Source organism: Dermacentor variabilis, chromosome 6 (assembly GCF_050947875.1).
Source record: "Dermacentor variabilis isolate Ectoservices chromosome 6, ASM5094787v1, whole genome shotgun sequence".
Lineage (NCBI taxonomy): Eukaryota > Metazoa > Arthropoda > Arachnida > Ixodida > Ixodidae > Dermacentor > Dermacentor variabilis.
In genome coordinates, this window is record NC_134573.1 from 89,982,932 (window position 1) to 90,006,310 (window position 23,379).

The 23,379-nt window shown below is 47.8% G+C and overlaps 1 protein-coding gene across 3 annotated transcripts in view; it reads left to right on the forward strand.

Moving 5' to 3' along the window:
* The window catches only part of LOC142584924 (venom serine carboxypeptidase-like), a 47,063-nt gene extending 23,858 nt beyond the window's left edge, over positions 1-23,205 (forward strand). The window contains exons 4-6 of one of the 3 annotated variants that reach the window (XM_075695272.1): positions 5,541-5,892; positions 8,974-9,220; positions 21,408-23,198. In XM_075695272.1, the coding sequence (XP_075551387.1) occupies positions 5,541-5,892; positions 8,974-9,220; positions 21,408-21,969 (1,161 nt within the window). In that variant the 3' untranslated portion in view covers positions 21,970-23,198. Of the gene's footprint in view, positions 1-5,540; positions 5,893-8,973; positions 9,221-21,407 lie in introns of all 3 variants that reach the window. The other 2 variants (XM_075695274.1, XM_075695273.1) reach the window with 2 other exon arrangements.
* The last annotated feature ends 174 nt before the right edge of the window (positions 23,206-23,379 follow it).

Sequence of the window (23,379 nt, forward strand, 5' to 3'; positions counted from 1 at the left end):
TGTTGGCTGACCAGTTAGCCACATCCGTCCACGCGAATGCTTCCAACTCTTCCACGACTGTCCCTATAATGGACCTTAAGCCCTCCCTAAGGAAAACGCTCAGGGCTTACTGGCAGTGGTCGTGGGATAAAGAAACAGAAAATAAACTGCATGTTATCAAGCCATATCTTGGCAACTGGCCGCCGGTATCAAAGAACCGCCGCACGGAAGTAACACTTTGCAGACTTAGAATAGGACACACATACAGTACACACGCATACCTCTTGTCCAGTGGTGATCCACCCACATGTGACAAATGTGGTGAGCCACTTACCGTGCTTCACATCCTGATGCAATGCAGGGAATTAGACGCAAATAGGAAAAAGCATTTTCCATTACCACACCGGCAACAAATTCCACTTCATCCTCAAATGATTATAGGTGTAGAACCTCTCTTTAAACATCAATCCCTGTTTCAATTTTTAAAAGCTGTACATAGTTTTCATATTATAGCCCCACGAAATCCGTAGCACAGCCTCTTAACAGAGGTGTCTGCTGCGGTAGTTGCATTAAAAGAACGCACCTGCTTCCCAGCCTTTGGGCTCAAAGGCATTAAGGAGACATATGTACTATTTCTATATTCATGCATTTTAGCCCCATGATCAATTATCATTGGTGCTATACCCAGAAACCACTCCACGTATCACTGTCATAATTTTATACTATATATCATTTTATACTTCTACGATAGCGATTAATTTTAGGCCACGTTACAGCCATGTTACACCCCATCATCGTAACTCACCAATCAGCGCTTAACAAATCATTATCAGTCATGGCGCTCTTTGGCCACACCTGGCCCTTGCGCCACTAAACAACGCACATCCATCCATCCAAACAACGGCTGGCTGCATTTGGCTTAAGATAACATAGAGAACGTGATGGCAGCAGCAAAACGGATGAAAAAATAATTTAATTCAATAATAGCCAAAGGAACAGCCAGCAACGTCAAGCTTCAGAAAGCAGAAGAGTCAAGATCGTGTTCCTGCTGCTCCCCAATTGATACGATGCGGCGAAGGCGTATCTCTGTACCACATTGCAATGCCGTCGACGCCAACTTGCAGTGCCGCGCAGTTGCGCTGACAAGGCGCAGACGCTCCGCTAAGCATTGCAGTTCTCGCAGCGTTGCACTACGTAGGCACGCACAATAATAAGGCGCTGCAGGATTTTTTGCCGGCCGAGACCCGGTCGCTTGCTCCATGCAGCAGCCAGAGAAGCTTGTAGAAAGCAGCAGAAACGAAAAAAAAGGAAGACAAAAGAAAGGGCGGCGTCTATGAGCTTAGGCCCCGGTGGGCCACCTCTACATGTGTGCTGCGCTGTGTGTGCGAAACGACTCACATCAAATCAATTATTTTCGTCCGTTTTATTAAAGACACAAAGGGAGTTGTTGTTCTAGACAACTCGATAAAACCAACGACTTGGGTCTTTCTTTCTTTTTGACAACGGCAGCAGATAAAGTCCGGCATCAACTGAAACGGAGAGCAGTGCAGAAGGGTACACACGGAACGTCAGAAGCTAATTCAGAAAGAAAATCGTGAACTGTGAATGTACGTGGCCTACTGCGATGATTATTAGGAAAAGTGTTTCACACCAGTTAGGTTTATTATACGAAAGCGCATCGTTTGTTTACATATGTTGCACAATTCAGACTAGTTTCACTGTGCTTATAGGTGGACAGATCGCAGAGCATAGCATATCATAGCATATAATAGATTCTAAACGCATAGCTAGTGGCTATGCATTTAGAAGCGATGGAAGTACGTACTGCAGACGATCTTTGCTGTATGTCAAACGCTGGAGGGGAATCTTCCATGATTTTCGCATGCCTCAGGAAATATTTACTTTAACTTTTTTCGTATATGAGCTAAAGAAGTGATTAATAAAGTTTGCTGTTGGTTTATCTAACACCTAAATAAGTGAAAGAATCACTGCAATACGTCTATAAACGATTAGGAACATTCGTATAGAAGAGCAGAACATTGGGCAAGTTGCTTAGACTCATACATGGGGGCAGCGCAAGGGATGAAGACGAGGAACACGTCAGCGCCGTGGTAGTCGTCTCACTTTTTTCGTCTTCATTCCCTGCGCTGCCCCCAACCACGAAACTATAAGCATTCGTTATACAGTGAACTCTCACTTGAGCGAACTTCGAGGCAACCAAAGCAATAGGTCACTTGAACGAAAGTTCACCAAACTGAAAGTTCACCAATCAGAATATTCACTAGAATATGGAACAGCATAGGACACAGCAGGCATCGAGCCAAAAGTGTGAAATGCAATTTCTGGAGCTATGTGCATCAATATATACGAAATTCAAGGCAGCAACATTGCTGCCTACCTCATTACCAAAAAAAAAAAATCTGTGATTTTCATTTGCACTGGTGCTCTTAATGCGCAAGAAGTAACAAAGCTGTTCAGAGATTTTATGTTTTTGTGTACTTCCTCTGGCATAGCGTGTTGCTGAGACACGATGTCTCACAACTTTCCAAGGCAGCCTACACCCTCGGTTAGAATTACAGGATTTGAATCTGCCTCTGCCATTGCATCCTCCTCTTCTTCTTCTTCTTCGAGACGAAGCCTGGAAACAATCTCCAGATCTGATGGTTCGGTACAGTTAACGAGCTCACTGTCACAGTGCACGTAGAATCCGCTGGAGGGGCGATTTAGGGGCGGCGGACATTGGCTTCGTCAGCACTGCAGAGCGGAACTGATCTGAAGCATGAGCCAGGGTCCACTGATCAAGTTCGCTGAGCTGAAATGTTCGCTACTTAAAAATTTGTTTAACTGAAACACTCTTTTTACATTATATACATGGAAAAACTGCCAGAGATTTTCTAAAAGTTCGTTATTCTGAAATATTCGTTAAACCGGCGCTCGTATAGCTAAGAGTTTACTGTATGCAAATCTTAATTTTACAACGTCGTCGTGGTGTTCAATGCAACTCAGTTCAAGGCAAAATCCTAATTATCCGTAATTTTCGAACCCGTGCTTGTCTATACATGCACTGAAGAAAAAATTGCTTTTTTCAGCAAGCCGGCTGAGATGCTCCCGGCGCCGATGCATGTCGGCTGCGCGAGGAGTAATTAAGGCGAAGTGAATTTCTGGCACAGACGCCAGACTACGGAGACAAGACGAATGCTCAAGATTAACCACGGCGCGCAGCAGCCAGCCGTCCCGCGAAACTCGCTAGCAATATACCTCAGCAGCCCGTATCAATGGGGACTCCGCATATACCGTTAACTAATGCACAGCGGCAGGACCGAGAGAGGCCTGCGGGCTGTTGAGAGAGTTCTGTTCGACGTTTCGCGGGGGCAGCACCGTTATTCTTGAGCTGCCATCCCATGGCTGTAGTCGCGCCGGTGCCAAAAATTCACCTCGCGCCATTGGCAAGTGCCGGTTTGCGAACCCCTCAACGTCACCCTCGACCACCGGCTACGGTTTTTTTTTATGAATTTCGACAGTATGGGAAGTTAGGCTACTGCAGCGCCTGCTATCCCCATATCGCAGCTAAAAGAAAAGAATTAAACGAGAGAAGGAGGGAAATCACTGCCCCACCCAACGCCTTTAAAAAAGAAGCATACTTTGGGTATGAAGAGCCTACGTGACCTAAAGTTGCAAATGTATATGCAAATTTTGTTTATTATAGAGTCAGAGCATCATCTGTGATTAGGGGCTACTTCTGCTGAAGCGTTGATGTGAAGGCAAAGCATATGAAAAATCATTAACGTGAAAATTCCATCATGCTGGCTTCAACCACGGCTACACTCCACAATTACACATGTACAGCTTTCAAGGGGCGGGCAGAAAGCTCTATTATTTGCTTTCTCTTGCTCAGACCAACGACTACGCTCGTTTCTTCCCGATCGATTTCCTTATTCTGTCTTCCCAACTGTTTTCAGCTAATGAACTCTGTTGTCAGAGTTGGTGGTAGAGCTGGCGTTAGAGCTGGAACCGGGAGTTGTAACTCACTCGGATCGCGGTTTAAGCCGACGCTGAACATGACGGGAGCTTACGGCGTAATCCCGATCAGGCAGCAGCGTCGCTCTCCGGTCGCCTCCCGCTCGCGGAATTTATCGATCGCGCCGTTACGCCACGGCCTTCTAATTCAACGAAATCCTCTAGAGCAAGTGGATTTCGGCTGACCTCACCGCTCGCACGTTCTCTTCGTCTCGTGCGGAGGAGCGTCGATGCTCGGCTATATCGGTTGGTGTCAGCGTGTTTCGCCTCGGAGAAGGCGCGCTTATAGTTTCTGAAAAATATTAGCTTATGAGGTTTTACGTGCCAAAACCGCGATCTGATTATGAGGCACGCCGTAGTGGGGGACTCGGGAAATCTGAACCGCCTGAGATTCTTTAACGTGCATCTGAATCTAAGTACACGGGTGTTTTCGCATTTAGCCCCCATCAAAATGCAGCAGCCGTGGCCAGGATTCTATCCCGCGACCTTGCGCTTAGCAACCCAACACCACAGCCACCAAGCGACCACGTCGGGTGCTTGTAGTTTCTTGATGCGTGATTTCGGCTGAGAACAACGCGAACGACTTTTGCGCGGTTGAGCTTCAAGAGTACCGCGTATTTATGAACGTCATTAGTGTGATTCCAAGAAGTAACGCCGGCATTCTGACCAAAGCCTCATAGCGGACAACATTACGGCATCAATTGAAGTCATAGCGCTGGATTGAGACGGACAAGAAAGGCTATACTGTACGCAAACTATCAAGTGAATTTTATTTCGTAAAAACATGCTGTTTACGTATACCGGCTCAAACGAGTGGAAATCATCGCACGCGCAACCCAGCACTTTCCAGAGAGGCAGTTTCCTTTCTGCTCGGAGAAATCGACGGAGCGCTGACACAGTTTGCACCTTCTTTTGCCATCAAGCTTGCTTCTACAATCTCCCTCGCACTTTTATCAGCATTTCTAAACACGGCTGCATAATCGACAATCATTAAACAGTGGATTAGGCCCCCAATCATCAATATTATCGCGTCGACGTCAATTGGGCGTACAAGTCACGCCCGTCACAAGAGATTCTCATGAAAGGGTTCGAATTGAGTACGAATTCAACAGTGAAAAACAGCGCAAAAAAACGCAGACAAGGGAGGAACATAGGACAAGCACTGAATGTTTTGATATGAACACAGGACAGCGCTTGTTCTGTGTTCCTCCGTGGCGCTTTCTTTTCGCGCTGTTTTTCAAATATATTCTGGACATCTATTCTGTGCGAAGACAATAAAGAAAAAAAAAGTAGAACGGGTAGAAATGATGTAATGGAAGGGAAGACAGAAAAAAAGGGTTCTTGGAGCACGTAACGTATAGCGAAGGACGAAGACCATGTTGTACATCCAGGACTCTTAAAACAAAGGCGCAGCTTTAGAGCCTCTCACAGCTACATAGGTTGGGACCGGCTTCCAAGATCTTCCTCTCCTACTATTCACGCAGATGTACTTATAGGCCTCGAGGCCAGCCTTTTTAACTAGATTTGTCTGCGTTCTTACGCAGCACTCCTCTCCCGACGAGGCCCCTCTGATTCTCTGGACGTTCGGCGGTCCCGGTGTGTCCTCACTGCTGGGACCATTGCTCTTCAACGGCCCCTTTACTTTAGATGTGCAAGGGCGGCTGGCGGCGGCATCTCCGGCGAGCGGCCAGCTGCAGTCGTTCGCGCACGTCCTCTACCTGGACCATCCGGTCGGCAGTGGGTACAGCTTCGCCGAGCAAGAGGGCGACGACAGGACGTTCGCCAAGAGCATCGACGAAGCCGTCGACGCGATCGATGACTTTCTGCACCAGTTCGAGCTCCTCTTCCCCGAATTTCGGGGCCGGCAGTTTTACTTCGCCGGAGAATCGTACTCGGGTACGTAGCGCATTCTTATTTCACTGCGAGCAGCACTTAGGAAATATAGGAAATGCATTTGTTGTGCTTGCTCGACGCGCTTTGATTCGAGCGCGGCACAGTTTGATGCAAAAACGAAAAGGCAGGCGCCTTCGAATTTAATCACGGATCGCGGCTTTTTGTTTGTTTGTTAGCATCAAATCAATCTAACTTAACCTTCTAGTTATTACACAACGGACGGTCTGCGGAAGTGAAGAGACAGTGTTTGCATTGGACGTTGACAAACGACAATGGTTTGCTGCCTGCCAGGCTCAACATGTGCACCGTACGACACGGCCCAGCCATGCAAAGGCAGGCACTTTGCATTGACTGATATGCAGTGATTTGATTTCACTCTAAGATAACGCATACCAACTACTGGGGATTGGCTAAGAATCAAATCGTGCCCAGTAACATCCATGTTCCGAACAAATTGTAGTATGAGGTAATATGTTATTAATATTTCCTTGCGCAGTAGTGCAGAGGTAAGGACGTACAATGCAGTAATTAGAATAAAACAAATACTTGTTATCAATGATTTCTTGTGATCAAAATGTATATTTTTTAATTGCTCTTATGATTAGAATTGCAGTGCGTCCTCAGTTGGACGTAAACCCATTACCAGGTTGGACGGCTTAAATGAAGCTAACTAGTTTGCACGGCTGAACTAGGAAAGCACAATAAACTTCGCTTAAACGGAACTCGAACTGAGAGAAAAAAATTTCCGTTTATCCGAATTTCGTTTTAGCGAAGGACACAAAAATCAATAACAATTGTATTAGTCTAAAAGCGTATGGTTGTGTTGACGTTACCCTGGTTAAAAAAGATATATAGTTTTTACTACGCTCTACTACTAATATTGTAGCTTTGTTTGTGTAAATTGTGTCCATGCATGAAATGATTCCCAACAATTAAACGCAGCTCTCGCGTCCAAAATTGCGCTGCAGACATTAAGTAGCATCTCTTTCAGTCTAGCCCGACAGCGTAACGCAAATCGGAACACCAATATCAATCTATGCGGCACGAACTTGGCAAATATTTTTTTAACTGTTTTCTCAAAGCAGGTAACAAGGGTTTTGTCTGAGGCCTCTTATTTCTGGTGGTGTGAACGAAGCAGCAGAAGCAGCCTGACTCAGGGCTCAAGGTCCTCCGCCTACTACATAGTGTTATCATCTTCCTCGGGGATCAGTACTTGCCTAGCAGAGTGCTAATGATGAAAACACAGTAGGATCTTCGACATGTTTATTGGCATAACCGTTAACACAGCCGGAGGCCTGATTGAACTTTCTTCCTTTATTAATAGCATCGCCACTAGACATCGTTGTGCAATTTTTCCTATTTCATACGTCGATGAGGTAGGCAGCAATTTTGCTTCAAATTCCGTTTAACCACAGTGAACAAAAATGGGTTGCGTTCAACGAAAGTATGTTAACATTGCAGCTATGGTCGGCACACCAAAGTTTATGCAATTGTTCTCTTTATCGAGCATTCCCGTTTAAGCAAGTTTCGTTTATCTGGAGCACACTGCATTAGACTCGCTGATTTGCTGTGCTGTCGAATTTGTTCTCCCGAGCGGCCTTCAGCCTCTTAATACCGTTTATTTTATTACGATTTTACTTACCCTGTTATTAATTTTTATGGACGCAATAATGTCGATGAGATCTTGTTCTAGGATGCGCTTTCCCCACCGGTCCTACCATTCTACTCTATCATATTTTCCATAAATGTTTACCCCATTGGGATACCTCCTTATCGCCCAGCAATAATCGCCATAAATCTTCGCGCATTTTATGTCTTTAACGTTGTGCTGCCAGTACTTTCAGGCCACGGATGGCAAGCGCTATCAGTGTAACGTAACATTCCTGACAGAAAAGTAGCGAAAGCAGTGTTAAATAAAGGAAGAGCATGCAAGACTGATGAGGACTAGCTATTGCTAGGGAGAGATAGATATATACAAACTTCAATGATATGCTGAAGATGTTGGCCTGGCTGACTGCCGGGATTGCCAGGAGACAAGATAGGCTCCAAAGGGCATAATCCTGTGTAGCCTGGATTTCCGCAGTAGAGGGAGGCTTTTATTTTTCATGCGACATTGTCCGAATACTTTTTTTTTCATTCCGTCGTCACGGCAGAAACAACGCTATCCTTCGAAGTTTTCTACCACACGCACGTTTGTTCATAATCATATTCAAAAGGAAATAAAGAAATTCGCTGAATTGCGTGTTTTAACGACCAGAAGCTGCACAATGGGATGTGAAGGACGTCGTAGTTGAAGACTCCAGAATATTTATGACCCCCTTGGGTTCTTTAACGTGCACCCAAAGCATGGTACACGTGCGTTCTTGCATTCTTTTGATCTGGACGTGGTACCCTGCGACCTTGTGTTACGCGGCTGAAAGCCGTAGCCGGTGAGTCGCTGCGGCTGGTATTCTAAGAGGCAATATTCCAGTCTTGTTACTTTGTCTCTTCCTTGAACCGCTCCTCACATGATCACTGCGCGCAAGTTTGACTACGCGTGCGTTCGTAGACTCAGTCTTGCACGCATACGTCACGGCCATGGCTCGCCATGTATCAGTATCGGCACATGATTCGCTTTGCCAACTCATTTGGAAGGCTTAATGCAGGCTGAAGCTCGTGTGGCCTAAAGAGGCGACTCGGCGATCTTTCTAAAGCTGCTCTGACGAGCGCGAAAGTAGGCGGACAGAACTCGTGTCGGTACGCTTGTGTTGCAGCTCGTCGCTATTTACAGCGGCTAATGCAGACCGACTCGGAAGTGCGTGAGTGTGTCGTCAGACACTTCCGTGGCTCTCCGCGGGATTGAGGCATTTGTTTCGTAGTGCAATAGATAGGACGCTCATTATTGCGCCAATGGAGAAGCATAAAAGATTATACTTGCGCGAGCGCATAATTTGCCTTCTTACACACGTGCGCTCAAGCACATGCGTGCGTACGAAGGCGCCGTAGCCTCCTAACTAATCCTCTAATTTCGACGCCACTGCCTTCTACCAATCCGACAACCTTTTGTGCTTTCTTTTGCTTTCCCTTTTCGCTTGACTCGTGCAGCGAGAGACGCCTTCGGCTACGCCAACCGGTACCACGGTAAGGGGGTCAAGACGAGCCTGAAGTTGGCCGGCATCATGAGCGGTGCCGGTTTCATCGCGCCGCTGCTGAGGGCTGCCAACCCCGCGAAATTCCTGCTCCGGCTCGGGCTCATCGACGTCCACGGAAGGCGGCTGTTGGACGAGAAGTTTAGGCAGATGAAGGAATCAGTTGACGACGAAGAGATCATCGTGGCTCTCTTACTGCTCAGGTTGGTGGCCCGGCCAAGCGAATCTTCTTATTCCCTGTTACCGTCACCAGAGTAAATATTTTTCCCCCTCCCTGTCTTTCCTCTCCCTTGTCTCCTCCTCCTCCTCCCACTACAAAATAATGACTGTCGCCTTTCTAACTTACCTGCCGTGGTAACTGTACTGCCATTAAGTTTGCGCCGCTGCTGTTAGCATGAAGTCCAATGAAACAAAGTTAGCCGCAGACGTAAATGGTTGTTTACTTAAGAAAAGTGGAGAGGAAAGTAATAGTAAGTGAATTCCTGCTCGTCGGTGGTGATGTTGCTGGTGATCTTCCTGCACGCCAGATTAGCCTGGAAGACTTGGCCGGCAATTGCTGCGTGGGAAATCCTGCGTGGCAATTTCCAATTTCCGTGCGGTGATTTTTCCGTCAAATATGTCGGCACGAGTTGATCGATCCCATCTCTCGCAGAAATGACGCTTCGTTGCACACTATCTGCAGTCCTTTTGAGATAACTAACTGTTCTACACATTCCATGATGACAATTATGATGATGGCCTTATACTCGTACCCTCACTGGGGGATTGGCCATGAATTGTGTGCTTAAACATTTACTTAATGTTCTGAAGTATTATCTAGATCAAAACAAACGCAAAAAACAAACAAAACAAGAAAAAGAACATTAAAAAACGTATTCGTTTAGTTGGTTCTGTGTAACCGCGAACGGCACCAAACACGTCCAGCAACTGACGCACCGAAAGATAGTATTATTTCTGATGATAATATTAACCACAATTCAGCACGCGGAATTTCTATAAGTCTTTTTTTTAATAATTTGCATGGGCGACACAACAAAAATTAGTGACCTTGGGATTCTGTTTCTTGGCAGTATGGACACACGGGTGATAACGTCAGACTAGTCCTATGTAAATACAGGTTTAAAGGGGGGACACGGCAGCATAATCTGGTGATCATTACTTCCGACTGTCTTGATGGAGACCGCTGGATTTTCCACGGAAATCTTAGGTGCTGAAATTCTCTTCATGTTGTTATTGATTCAATGATATTACGCTCCACTCAGGGATCCTCGCGTTAATGAATCTGTCATTTCACTTAAATGTAATGTACGGTGGCCTGGTACCTATAATAGTTCTTTTTTAATTCAACTGTGGAGGTACTGCTTTTAGAAACGTCTTTGGAGTTGGTGAATTCGATGAAGCTGTAAGGGAAGTATACAGACAGAAAGCAAATATGTTATAATGACCGCACTGATTGCAAGTGACTTTCCGAAGCGCTAAAATCATTGCCAAAAGCTCGGCTTCAAGAACGGGAGTGAAATTTTGCTGTGTCAAAGGCAATGACGAGCCAAGCGAAAGCGAGAAAATGCCTACGCCCGCCTTATCGGTGTTCCCTGATCCGCCTGTGGATATTGTGTTATTCGTTTGTACGTGTGCAAGGCAATCTTGCAGCAGGTTATTTAAGAACGTGACTGATTGCAACTTAGTGTTTCGGGGAAAAATGTCATCAAATTCTACCTTAATATAATGATTGGATTCGGTTGATGGAATTACCTCTCGAATGTTCACATTCAGGCTAATTGTTCTTCTACAAATACAATCTGTGGAGTGTGAAAACGAGGCCAATGAGCAAGAAAGAAGGAATTTGGACCATTATGAAAGGCGTATTCAGATTATCTAAACGGAAAGCTGTAAAATTTTAGAAATGTTTGAATCGTTAAGCGGACATGGACGCGGAGCATGCCAGAGGCCCATCTGGCCAGAAGTCATCACGGCCGTCAACCGCAAGAAAGCGAGTTGGCTCCCCCGGCGACACCGAGGACACCGAGCTGTGCTCTATGTCGGAAGACGACTCATCCGACGACGGCTTCATACCCGTCTGGAGTAAGAGGGCGAAGAGAAACATCGCCAACACAGCGCCGTTAACTCCTGCGAGTACAACGACTATGAAGTCAAGGCCTGCACGCTGGCCACACGTCATCATCTTTATGCCGGAAGAACCATCAAGCAACCTACAGCTGCTGAACAGCGAAGCCCTGTCCATTTTTCTCGAATGTGCGGTGCCGAATCAAATTAAGGACATCAGAATAAATCCACGCAAGAATATACTCGCCACAGACGTGTGCAAGTCGAGTGCGCTTGCAAAACTTCAATAAATCACGGAGCTAGGCGGAATCAAAATGCGCCCCTTCATCCCGATCGGCAACACACCCAAAGCCGGTGTAATTTACGATATTGACATTGCCATTCCAAATGATGATTTACCTAGCCTCATCAAGCTGGCAAACGAGGGCACGATCATTACGCAAGTGCGCCGCCTTGGGAGTACGCGCTGCGTAAAAGTAATTTTCAAGGGGGATTGTATACCATCCCACGTTAAAGTCGGACATTTTCAACATCCAATTCGACCATTCATCCAGAAGCCGCTTCAATGCCATCAGTGCTTCAGGTTAAGACATGTCAAGGGTGTGTGTCCCAACTCGCTACTGTGTCCCTGCTGCGCTGAACCTCATGCAGAAGAGACCTGCGGCGCCCCAGTTGTGAAGTGCGCCAACTGTAGCGGCCCTCACGCAGCCTCGTCGAAAGACTGTCCCCGCATCAAACGCGCGGTTCCGAAGCAAATGGCCAGAGACAATTCGGCCCAAAGGGAGGTAGCCGAAGTAGCCCGGCATCGGCGTCGACGTCGGCACCATCGTACGTCTTCAAAGAAGGCGCATGCGCGAAGCGTTAGTACCCACTCCACTATGGTACCACTTAGTCGCGCCGCGAAAGGGCCCACCACTTCCACGAGGGAATCAGATAAGACTCTTTCTTCAGAGGAATGCCCTACGCTACCGAGCCGCTCCCTTGCTAAGGAATCTCAGAAGGTCACGGCCCCCCCGGAGCCTTCTCCGGCCACGGATCATTCACCTAAAACAGGTCGTCAAGTCATCTCTGTGCTACGTTCCCTCATGGAGGCCATACGAGCGATATTAGTGGACATGGGGACACCGTCTGCTCGAAGCGCACTTAAAGTGCTGGACGCCTTAAGCCCAGTGCTTGAATCCCTCAACTAGAAAGATGACTACCCATATCCCACCGTTCCGAAAAGAAGTCAGGGCAGCGTCCGTCATCCAGTGGAACGCCAGAGGGCTAAAATCACGAATTTCAGATTTTCGTCATTGCACACCAATGTGTTTCCACTCATCGTCATTTGTGAGCCCAACTTGTCGAAACCAATCAGACTGTCAGGGTACGAATGTATCATGTCATCAACAAATAGTGCGTGCAGCAAAATCATCGTTTTTGTTCGTCATGAACTCACCTATGTTTTGCAACCAACTGCACCCCACGACGACAATATGCATCACAGTTAAAAAGAACAAAATCTCGTTTACTCTTATAGGCGTGTATATATCGCCTTCCAGCAATTTAGACACTAAAAGATTAGCGGATATCTTGAGTGTTTGTCCCGCCTCATGAGTCATCATAAGAGATTACAATGCACACCATCCAGCATGGGGAAGTGCAAGGACAAATTCAAGATAACGAAGATTAGCAATCATCGCCTACAACTATGGCCTTACTCACCTGAACGATTGTGGTCCTGCCTTACTTCCAGGCGTGACATACGGCAGCTGCCTCGACCTTGCTTTCATCTCCAACGCTCTCGCCAGATGTATGAAGTGGTCTCCAGATATTGAGACACATGGGAGAGACCACCTTCCCACCTATCTGAACATCAAAGGCTTGTCGTCTTGATCTGGACCACGGAATACCATTCGGACGATTCATTGGGCCAACATCAAATCTGATATCGAAGATGCGTGCCGCGAGGGCCAACCCTCTGGGTTAGAGCAAACAAATAAAAATACGGTGCAAAACGCCACTCGCATGCTGACGATCTCTTCCACGCGAAGCGACTTCGACATAGAATTAGAGCGACTTCGAGCTCTTCATCGCCGGGCGGAACGTCGATATCAGCGTACAAAATCAATCCATGACCTTAAGGCAGCCAGGAGGGTGCAAAAGAAGATTCAGCGTCGTGTGGTTAGATTAGCGTCGGAAGTTTGGCAACGCTTTGCCAGGTAATCGACCCCCCCAAGCCACTATCACATTTAGAAAACGGTGCAAGGTCCACGTTGCCTTCCGGAACAGCGTTTTCCATTCAAGGCGCTCGCGCTTTTCCAAAGGCGGAAAGACATCGATGTCGCAGAAGACTTTTGTGAACGGATCATAGACCAAGCGACTCATCCAGATTCTCCAGCCCGAGATGACTTCCGCCATTCCCGTGATTGCCGCATAAACCTTCCTTTTATAATGGAGGAGCTCGAGGCGGCTCTAGCTCTCTGCAGGCGCTCATCATCTCCGGGTCCGGATGGTATATCATACTGAGCCTTGTGCTATCTCGGAGAATCCGCACGAATAGAATTGTTGAGTCTTTACAACTCCTCATGGCAGGAGGGAAATGTTGCTGACGAATGGAAAGTAAGCCAACTGGTGCCACTCAGGAAGCAGGGCAAATCCCCGCTAGAGGTCACCTCTTACCGCCCAATAGCACTGGCCAGCTGTGTAGGAAAGATGATGGAAAGGCTGATCCTTGGCTGCCTGGAATGGTACCTTTAACACTACAACATTTATCCGAATTCCATCGCTGGTTTCTGACGTGACCTCTCTTCCATCGACAATGTAGTTGGTCTCGTTTCATATGTCCAGCACGAAAGGTCCCGTAAGCATTTATCTGCAGCTTTATTCTTAGATGTGAAAGGGGCATACGATGACGTATTACATGACGCCCCTCTCGACGCTCTTGTGACAGTTAGCCTAGGTGGTCGAGTCTTTTTGTGGATTGCAAATTACCTATCTGCAAGATCATTCTATGTGTTAACTGACGATGGCCCAACTACGCCACGCTATACCTGAAGGGGCGTTCCTCAAGGCGGTGCTCCCAGCCCGACGCTATTCAACCTCGCTCTTATTGTAGTTGCTGAATACTTGCCAACTACCACCAAAATTTCAGTATACGCAGACGACATCTGCGTCTGGATTTCGGCCGTCACACGTCCTCAGATACGTGCATGGCTTCAAAGAGCAGCTACTTTGACAGCGAGCTACTTGTGTAAGCAAGGTCCCAGCATATCACCAGAAAAATGCGCACTAGTGGCATTTAGTCGCAAACCAATGAGCCTTATGTCATCAATCAATGGGCAGACCATTTCCTATGTCAGAACCCACGAATTTCTTGGTGTAATTATCGACCGAGACCTCTGTTGGAGCCCGCACGTGGCCTACATGAAACGGCGCCTGACAGCAACCTCCCAGTTGTTTAAATACTTGACAGGAAAGACGTGGGGGATGTCAGTAGACGCAATTCTGAGACTCTACAGAGCTCTCTTTCTCGGTTTTTTTAAGATATAGTCTACCTGTACTGAACAACACCTGCAAGACAAATATTCGTGTTCTGCAGACAGCACAAGCTCGAGCACTCAGATTGTGCCTGGGTTTCCCCAGATGCACGTCAACAGAGGCAACTATTGCGATTGCTCGGGACCATCCAATGCAAGCTCACATCCCGGTGGAAGCCCTGAGAACGCACATCAGACATCTTTCGCATGCCCCTTCGCACCACCTTGCAACACTACCTCCAGACAGGCACCAAGCATCATTCTCTAAATCTATCGTCAAGTACAACGACAAACTTCCCTCGGGCTTCACCACTGCATCTAAACCATCGATACCCCCTTGGTGTCTTGTCAGCTGCACAGTCCATCTCAGTGTACCAGGAATCGGGAAAAAGTTTGAGCTGTCGTCGCCAGTTCTGAAACAACTGTCTCTGCTTCTTCTGCACGAGAGGTACGCGGACAGTGTACATATTTATACTCATGGTTCCACAAACATCCAGTGTTCGTCTGGTGCTGTGGTCGTCCCAGCAAGAGCGATTACCATCAGCTTTAGGACTGACCACCCAACGACATCGACATCTGCGGAACTAGCTGCTCTTCGCGCTGCACTTTGTTTCGTCAATCGGGAACCACCTCGACAATGGTCAATCTTCAGTGACTCAAAGGCAGACCTATAAGCTGCGCTATCAGCTCTGCGTCGCGGGCCATTCGAACAGCTCGTGTTCGATTTTAGATGCCTATTCCATACATCACATGAGAAAGGACATCATGTGACGTTTCAGTGGCTGCCAAGTCACTGCGGCGTCATAGGAAATGAAGACGCCGATAAAGCCGCTCGGGCAGCTCTTGAAGACACACATGAAGAGGCCATACCACTTTCACGGTCCGACGCAGCCAGCAGACTTCGATCGCTTGCACGGGAGATCACGCTCTCTCTATGGTGCACACCAAGCAGCCAGACCAACCGGAGCAATCGTCAATACGACCTGCCCTCTTTGATGCATCTCTCTATGCCAACTGGACTCCGCTGAAGTGAGGCCACTCTGCTTTATCGCTTATAGCTAGGGGTGGCTTTCACGAAATCTTACTCATTTCCCATTGGAAAGGCGGACAAAGCTACCTGCAATGCCTGTCTCTGTGAGGAGACGCTGGAACACATTCTGTGTGACTGTCCTGAATATAATGTTCAGAGACAGTCCCTGGCGTCCGTTCTAGTGCACCTGGACAATAAATAGACCATTGTCAGTTGCAACTATCTTCACATATCGCGAGCTTAGTTTAATGCACTGATTGCCTAGTGCCATTCCTATTGCTTATGAATGTGTGCCACGCTCCTTTGCTTTTGGGCACTTGAACATAGGTCAGCAAAATATGCGACTTACACTAACGAAAATTCCACTCCGGCGAGTTCACTCGCATTCCCTAAAATCAAACCCAGAAAGGTCGTATTGGACCACAGATCTCACGAACTCAGACTTTCTCTTGAATTCAACAAATCAATGACAAAAAATACCTTCATACCAGGCTCATATTTAGGGAATGCAGAGCGATTACAAACGCTAATAATTTAAAAATTGGTCTGCGTGAGAGTCGTAAATATACAAGAAATTTCCTTATTTCTCGTTTGTGCTTTTATTGCCGCGAGAATGGCCGCTAGAGGCACATTGCGTGCATTCGCCGGCTTGTTTCACGGTCGGAAAAAGACTTTTAAGTAGCAGGTACAACGGAAAGCTGTATTGACAGTTTTTCATGCTCCTCTACAATTTTCTCATTCACACTTTTCATCCAACTATAAGATTTGAGGAGTTGATTAATTAAGACTAATTATGTAATTAAATGGAATGCAAGAAGTTATCTGAATACCTCCGAGCGACGGCAGGACCTTGGTCCTGTCTAGCTATGTGGCATTTGCATACTTTTAAATTTTGGCGAATGATAGTTGGGGTACCCTGTATACAGTATACTGTGTACCATAAGTACAGATGTGCAATTCCAACAGGGATACTGCTGAGCTGACAACCACACTTGCTTTCAATCACGCTGAACGCGATGCATCAAACACGGCGGATGGAAAAGATCTAAGAGGGAGCGTCACGTGATCATATTGAAGCACATTCATAAAAGTATACAAAAGAAGGCTTATTGTAAATGGGCCCTCACCACGTGATGCGACAGTAATAATTTTTATCCTCTGAGCGCGCTCTATGAGGAACGCGCGACGAGGGTGCCACTAAAGCTTACCGTGTACCACAATATCTTTGATAAAAACCCAATAACCGTGCAGGGCCTACTCCTGTAGACATAGCGCAGACTGGTTCTGGAGAGAACGTTGTGAGGCGGCATTGTAGGAGGCTGGCTTGCCGAGGCTAGCTGCTCGGCATGACGTTCCCTGGTATTTGCGTTTTCCGTCCGTCAACTCACCAAATGTGCACGCGAAAGCTACATCGGCCGACGTTCAATCGAACTACAATTCACGTGAGCAGGGCTAAAATCCGTCTCACCTAATTCTTCTCCAAGGTTGCGCTGGTAACTGAGCATTTGGAATGTACGGGTCGCTACACAGAGGCAACAGTAGTACCAGGCATCATAGGCAATGCCACAAGCGTGGTTAAGCAGCACGACCTGCTGGTCCCTGCCCTGCCCTGATGTCAAGTCATGATGCACAGCAGCCGCCACTTCTTCCGCACGACGAAGTCCAAGCAAAGCAAGGGAAAGTTCGAACGAACGCTGAAGGGTGTGGTAACTGTGCTGACGAAACCTACTACGCTAGAGGAACTCGGACGGCGTCGAACTTGCTCGCTTTTCGCAACAGCGCAGCCCACAGCGCACCTTGTATAACCTCGGCCGCAAGGGAGAAAGGGAGGCTTACATGGCGTGCACTATACTCGCAAGTGTCAGGATGCTTCACGCTTTGCAGCGACCCTTACCCCACAACCGTTCCCAGCCTGCTTAATTCCAAGCCGAGCAAATACATTGAGGGAGAGGGGAAGAGAGAAAGCGGCGCAGGTAGTCGGTATGCAGTGGCGCCGACTTTTGCTACCGGTCCTTGCGAAAGACGCGGGTAAAAGTGGAGGCGCGCATTTGTGAAGAGGAGTGGTGAGTCGCAGTTCCGCCGCAGAGCCAAATATTCACGTGCTTACCTTTTTTTAAGGGGCTCGTGTGACGTATCCAGTACACTATTGCCATCCCTGCCATGAATTTAGCTATGTTTTACAGTGAAGCTCTTAGTGTCTAGTTTCCCGGGATTTTTCGTGGAGTCCTCACATTAAAAAACAGTAACTAAGGACAGGACACTAAGGCAAACCACAAACGGCAGCTGGAAAAGGGGCATTGTGTTTGAGTTTCCACGTAAGAAAATTATGTTTTCTCGTATAACCGAATTACAATCCGATGCTATCATGCCAGCAGCTTGTGTCTAATTCTTACTTTACGAATTTTCAGACGCCTCTTACTTTGAGAAATTCAATTAGTTCAATAATGCCCTTGTGCTACACGGTGGGCCTACAAGGATGAGGATGCATGCTGCACTCGTGCATACATGAGCGCTAAGTATGGACAGCCGGGCTAGTTGGTTATGATTCGCATTATGAAACATCGTTCCAGCACACAATTGAAAAAGGACGAGAAGAGCGTTCTCCGAACACCGGCGTTCGTGTTGTCTTTCTCTTCCCGTCCTTGTTCAATTGTGCGCTGGAACGATGTTTCATAATACATGAGCGTGCGTGTGACGAACGTGCACAGGCAAAATATTCGTCCTTAATGCGTGGGCGCTCTGCCCGTTGCATTTGTCGCACAGCGTGTGGTGCGTGCGCAATCAACATTAAGGCAAACAATAGACAGTTTTGGTTGGGCGTCCGCAGCAAACTCACGGAGGCGTCAGTGCGCGTGCGCAGTATGCAGGAGCGCGCACGGTATCTTGCGTGCACCTGCAGCTTTTCAGAAGCTGCGTAGCGTGCGCTGGGGACTCAGCTGGCTTTGCGGGACGTTCTCGCGTGTCCACGAGAGCGCATTTTTCCATATCGCTCTAGTCGAAGATACGACTCCGGCTTGTGGTTTGACTTCGTGGCGGCTCATATTGGCTGCGCAGTTGCAGAAGGTGTGGCATATGGCGGCACCGAGTAGCGCGCTACTGGCTCCTGCACGTGCAAGCCAGCAATCCCCTTCTCAACTTTTGTGTCCGGCCAGCCATTGTCGTAGAACCTCGCCCGCTGCGTACGTGGGCGGTTGTGGACGCCCAACTAAAACTGCCTAACGTCATAAATGCAGTGCCGCAACCTCCCGGCCGCGGCTGCTCAGGCACACCTCAAAGGGCAGATGAAAAAGAGCTTCGGCTTCCAGTTTCCACGTAAAACAATTGTTTTCTCGTACGTTCGTATTACAACCCTAAGCTATCGTATCTGTAGCTAGCGTGTAAGTCGTACTTTACGCATTGTGTGACGCGATTCACATTTAGGCATTCATTTAATTCATTAAGACACTTGCGCCTGGCGAAGGACCTAGGATAATGAGCATGTACGCTGCGCTACCGCAGAAGTGCATGCGCGCGTGACGTACATCGCGCGGGCTGGTGGTGCTTGCCTCGCGTCGGCAACAGCTTCGCTCTACATCCACTTTCACAGGGTGGCATGGAGGCGGAATTCCTTCTTTGTGTTTAGGTCTCAGGCTCATTCACAACATATATTGATGCCAAAGCGTCAAAGGGCCCTTTGAGCAACATAGCCGGCGCCTGTCATCTAGCACGGCACCTAAACTCGCATTGGCTGCGACGCCACGTCACCAGCTGCGCCTCGACGGAGCCGAGCGAGCGAAAGGGAACACCTGCTCGCCGCGACGCATCGCCTGACAGGCGTCGCCTCGTCGATTGCATGCGGTGTTGGCAGCGCAGGCTGCTGCTGCTTCTTGCTCGCTCGGGCAGCCCGTACCGCTATGGTACCATACTCGCAGCACGAAACTTCAAGGACCATTCTGCGCTGTTCAATTGTACATTAACGCTTTCGCGTTCACAACTCATAAAAAGGGATTAGGTGCCGCCGTATTTTTTTTTTCTTTTTTTTCTTGCTTTGGGCTCATTTGGACTAAGACTCCGCGAACTTTTACTCAGCGGGGCTCACTCGCATTCAGACTCATAGGTCGCTCTGAGTCTGAGTGAGTCGACTCACGGGTGAGTGTTGTATATCAGTGACGAACTGCGAAAACGCCAGATAGGAATTTCTTGTGCCGGGCTTCTCATACATTATATATATATTATTACCCTTGCCCTTGCCTTATTGCCCTTGCCTTATCACCCTTGCCCACAGATGTGTTTATAAGCAGCTGTCACTGTCTTGATGCGGTAACTTGTAACCTAATCTTATAGTTGTTTACCGTCATGCAGGCTGCTGCCCGGTTACTTTGCCATGCAGTAAAGACACGCCATGCCATTCTAAAGGTCTGACTTCCTGGACGCTGCGTGTATCTACTACGACAGTGCCGACCTATGCGCTTGACTAAACCTAAATATTAAGCTGTCGGCAAAGCTCGCGGAGCTACCATCGCTTTCATTACATTGTAGCATGACGCCCACTTTTTGACGTAGGAGTCAAACTCTGCGGTCTTCTAAACAGCGCGTTTCTGCCTTTCAGACGTATTGTACAGGAAAATCTTAGTCGTACTGAGAGTTGTGGCTGAAAGACGTTTCAATTCCGTCCACGCAACAGTATCAAAAAGCCCGATGTGGCAAAAAACAACATTTTATGCAAAGCAAGCAACTGTTTGTAAAAAAAAAAAACTGTTTACATTTGCACAGTTCAGTTTTAACAAATGCAACCGAAGAAAACTAGCTTGAATGGCGTATATATCTTTTTTTTCATATTGGGGTGCAGAGCCTTATAGTTGGAGCCTCACAAATTCTGGCTTTGAACCTACAGCAGTCTCTACAGCAGTTCATTGCACTCGCGCCGTTTTATCTTCGGTGTGGGGTTCGGTGTTTGTTTTCACATTTACTTGCGGCATCGGTTTATTTTACCGGCTTTCTAATATCTGCTGCTTAGGCATCTTATTTCTCCCAGGTTGAAATTCGTTACTAAAAACTCCTTTGAAGTAATGGTGATATAGACGAAGCTTCATAATGACTGGTGTTTTTGACCATCGTACTATAATACAGACAGAAATTCTACAGCATGTCGAACCTTTAATGCTGGTAACCAGATTCCCTGTATCGTGGGAAGCAACAGGAAGGAAGGAAGAAGACTTTATTGGCGTGACCACTCAAGTCCGAGTCGTCCCCGCTTGTAGAGATGGTGCTCAGCGCAAGCGAACCGGTGACGGGTGCCATCGCCCCCTGCTTGTGGCGGAGGCGACGCACCAGGAGGAGCCACAGAGTGCGGCGCATGTTTTTGGTTGGTGCGACCCAGCTCACCTAGGTGTAAGACATGCACGGGGGATGTTGGCACGCCTGACGATGTGGGATAAGGAGAGGGCGCACGGACTCTCTCCCAGTACGAGTTTACCACATTAGGATGCTGCGGCCTACAGACGTGACAGATGGGGTCGCCTGTTCTACACTCACTGTGATAAACAATTGCCCCACTAAGGAGAGTGAGGGTCTCCGATTGTCCGATTACAGGCGCACGTGGAAGGCGCTATGAGGGAGTCGGTAGGAGCATGCGGGATTCGCGGGCCTCTTTGAGTGGAGCGCGGTGTTGCTTGCGGTGCTCAGCCCGTCTTGCTTCCGGCAAGGGGAGTGGCACGCTCTGTATGCCTACGCGAGCTACAGCAATAAATACTCAGTGGTGTCCTCGGCTAACCACATCTCGTTTTTCTCGATTTCCAGGGAGGTGTTCACCAAGACAGAAGAGGACGGACCTTCGCTGTTCGAGTCGCTCACGGGGTTCCGCCACCGAGCGTCGGCGCTTCGTTCCACGGAGCCACCGGAATTCGCGACTTACCGGAAGTACGTCACGAGCGAAGACTTCAAGAGGGCCGTTCACGTGGGCGTCAACGCCACTATGGACCGGCAGCGCAACATCGTGAGCACCACTCTCTACTCGTACGACGCCTTCAAGGACGTCAGGGAGCTCGTGGCGACGGTGTTGGACAAGCAGCGAGTGCTCGTGTATGGCGGGAACATGGACGTCGTCTATCCGGCGGATGACGTCTACGGGTTCCTGCGGTCTCTCCAATGGAAAGGCGAAGAGGATTTGAGGGTAGCGAGGAGAAGGCCGTACGGGAACGCATCAGGCGTAGGAGGTGAAGTGGTGGGCTACAAGATGATTGTCCGCAACTTCACGTATGCGTTGCTCGTGAATGCCGGTCACTACGTGTCACTGGACAGTCGCAGAGCAGTCGTGGATCTCTACAGAGATTTTGTGCACTCCAACACCACTTCTACTTAGCGAATCATTTCGTGACCTCGTCCTAATATGCATACAACATTTTACAAATGCTCGACGAGGTTCTGATGCAACTCGTACCTTCGCGTGATTTTGACCTCCCAGGTGCCCTCGCCCGCCAAAAGAAGGTATCGCTCCGAAAGGTTTGCCTGAATGGGGCTTTCACACATCACATGCGCTAGGCGGGGATCTATCGGCGCCTCTTCGAGCTGCCCGCTCATCTATCCACTAGTGCGAGAGGGACACCCGCTTCACCTTTTATTGATGGGCTCCTGTCTCCAAACAGCCCGTCGACGTCCGTGATAATAGCAGGGTTGTTCATACCATTCGGCATCAATACTTGTACTGCTGCATCCATGGACCATATTATCACTGTTTATTGAACCTCATGCGACAGACAAGCCTTGACAATCATATGTAGCTCTTCTTTTAATGCCAACTAACACGCGAAACAAATGTCTACGCGCTCGTCTCAGCTGCCTAACGACAGAACTTTATTAGAAGAAAAGATTCTGAGACCTGGGCCGACGTGCTCAAGTATGTACAAGGCCACTAAAGCGCTATTGCGTTTCTTAAGGCGATTGGACTACACGACCATCTGTGAATGTCAGCGCACGTTCCACTGCGGCTGTGGGCACAATTTTTTTTATTATGTTTCTGTGCCTATTTCAATTTCACAGGGTGCAGGTTAGTCAACGGAGTGCAACCATGTATAGTCAACCTGCATGCCCTTCGTTGTTCGCCCTTTCTTTCTAGAGATAATAAATCGGTAATCAATGCATACAAGCGTATTGTAGTATCGCCTAAACACAAAAATAAATGTAATATAGACATACAAGCATATCTTGCAGTTACTAATTTAATAAAGTCCTGGCTCCTTATCTCATTTACTAAACAGATCAGGAAATGATTTCTTACTATACTAAGTCCTGTTAATACGTTCCGTTCCCGATCTAGCAGACTTCTACGGACACTATAAGAACGCCAGCAGTCTGTCTGCGACGAGAAAGGATACTGAGAGCTCCTGCTTCAATTACTATCTTCATTATCTGCGATTCGCCATGACAAATCTAAAAGGGGAGAATAACGGCTAGTGGACCACTCGATTCTATCACGTATTAGCTCTTCACGTTCGAATCCTGCACCTGATTACTATCTGCTGAAACTTCTTCGGTAAATAGGAGGTCTCGTCTCACTCACGTAAGAACCGCATTCATCAAGAAAACCGGATTATTAGTTAACGTGCCCTGTATTGCGTGCCGGTTTGAATGAGCTTAACGAAATAGTTACTGTGTACACACGACTGGGACCACGGCTAGCTGTCTTATACGGCACACTTCTCGTCGACGTTAATACAAAGCGTTAGCCTGGTCGGCACACAACATCGTTAGTTTTAGCGTGATTACGTTATAA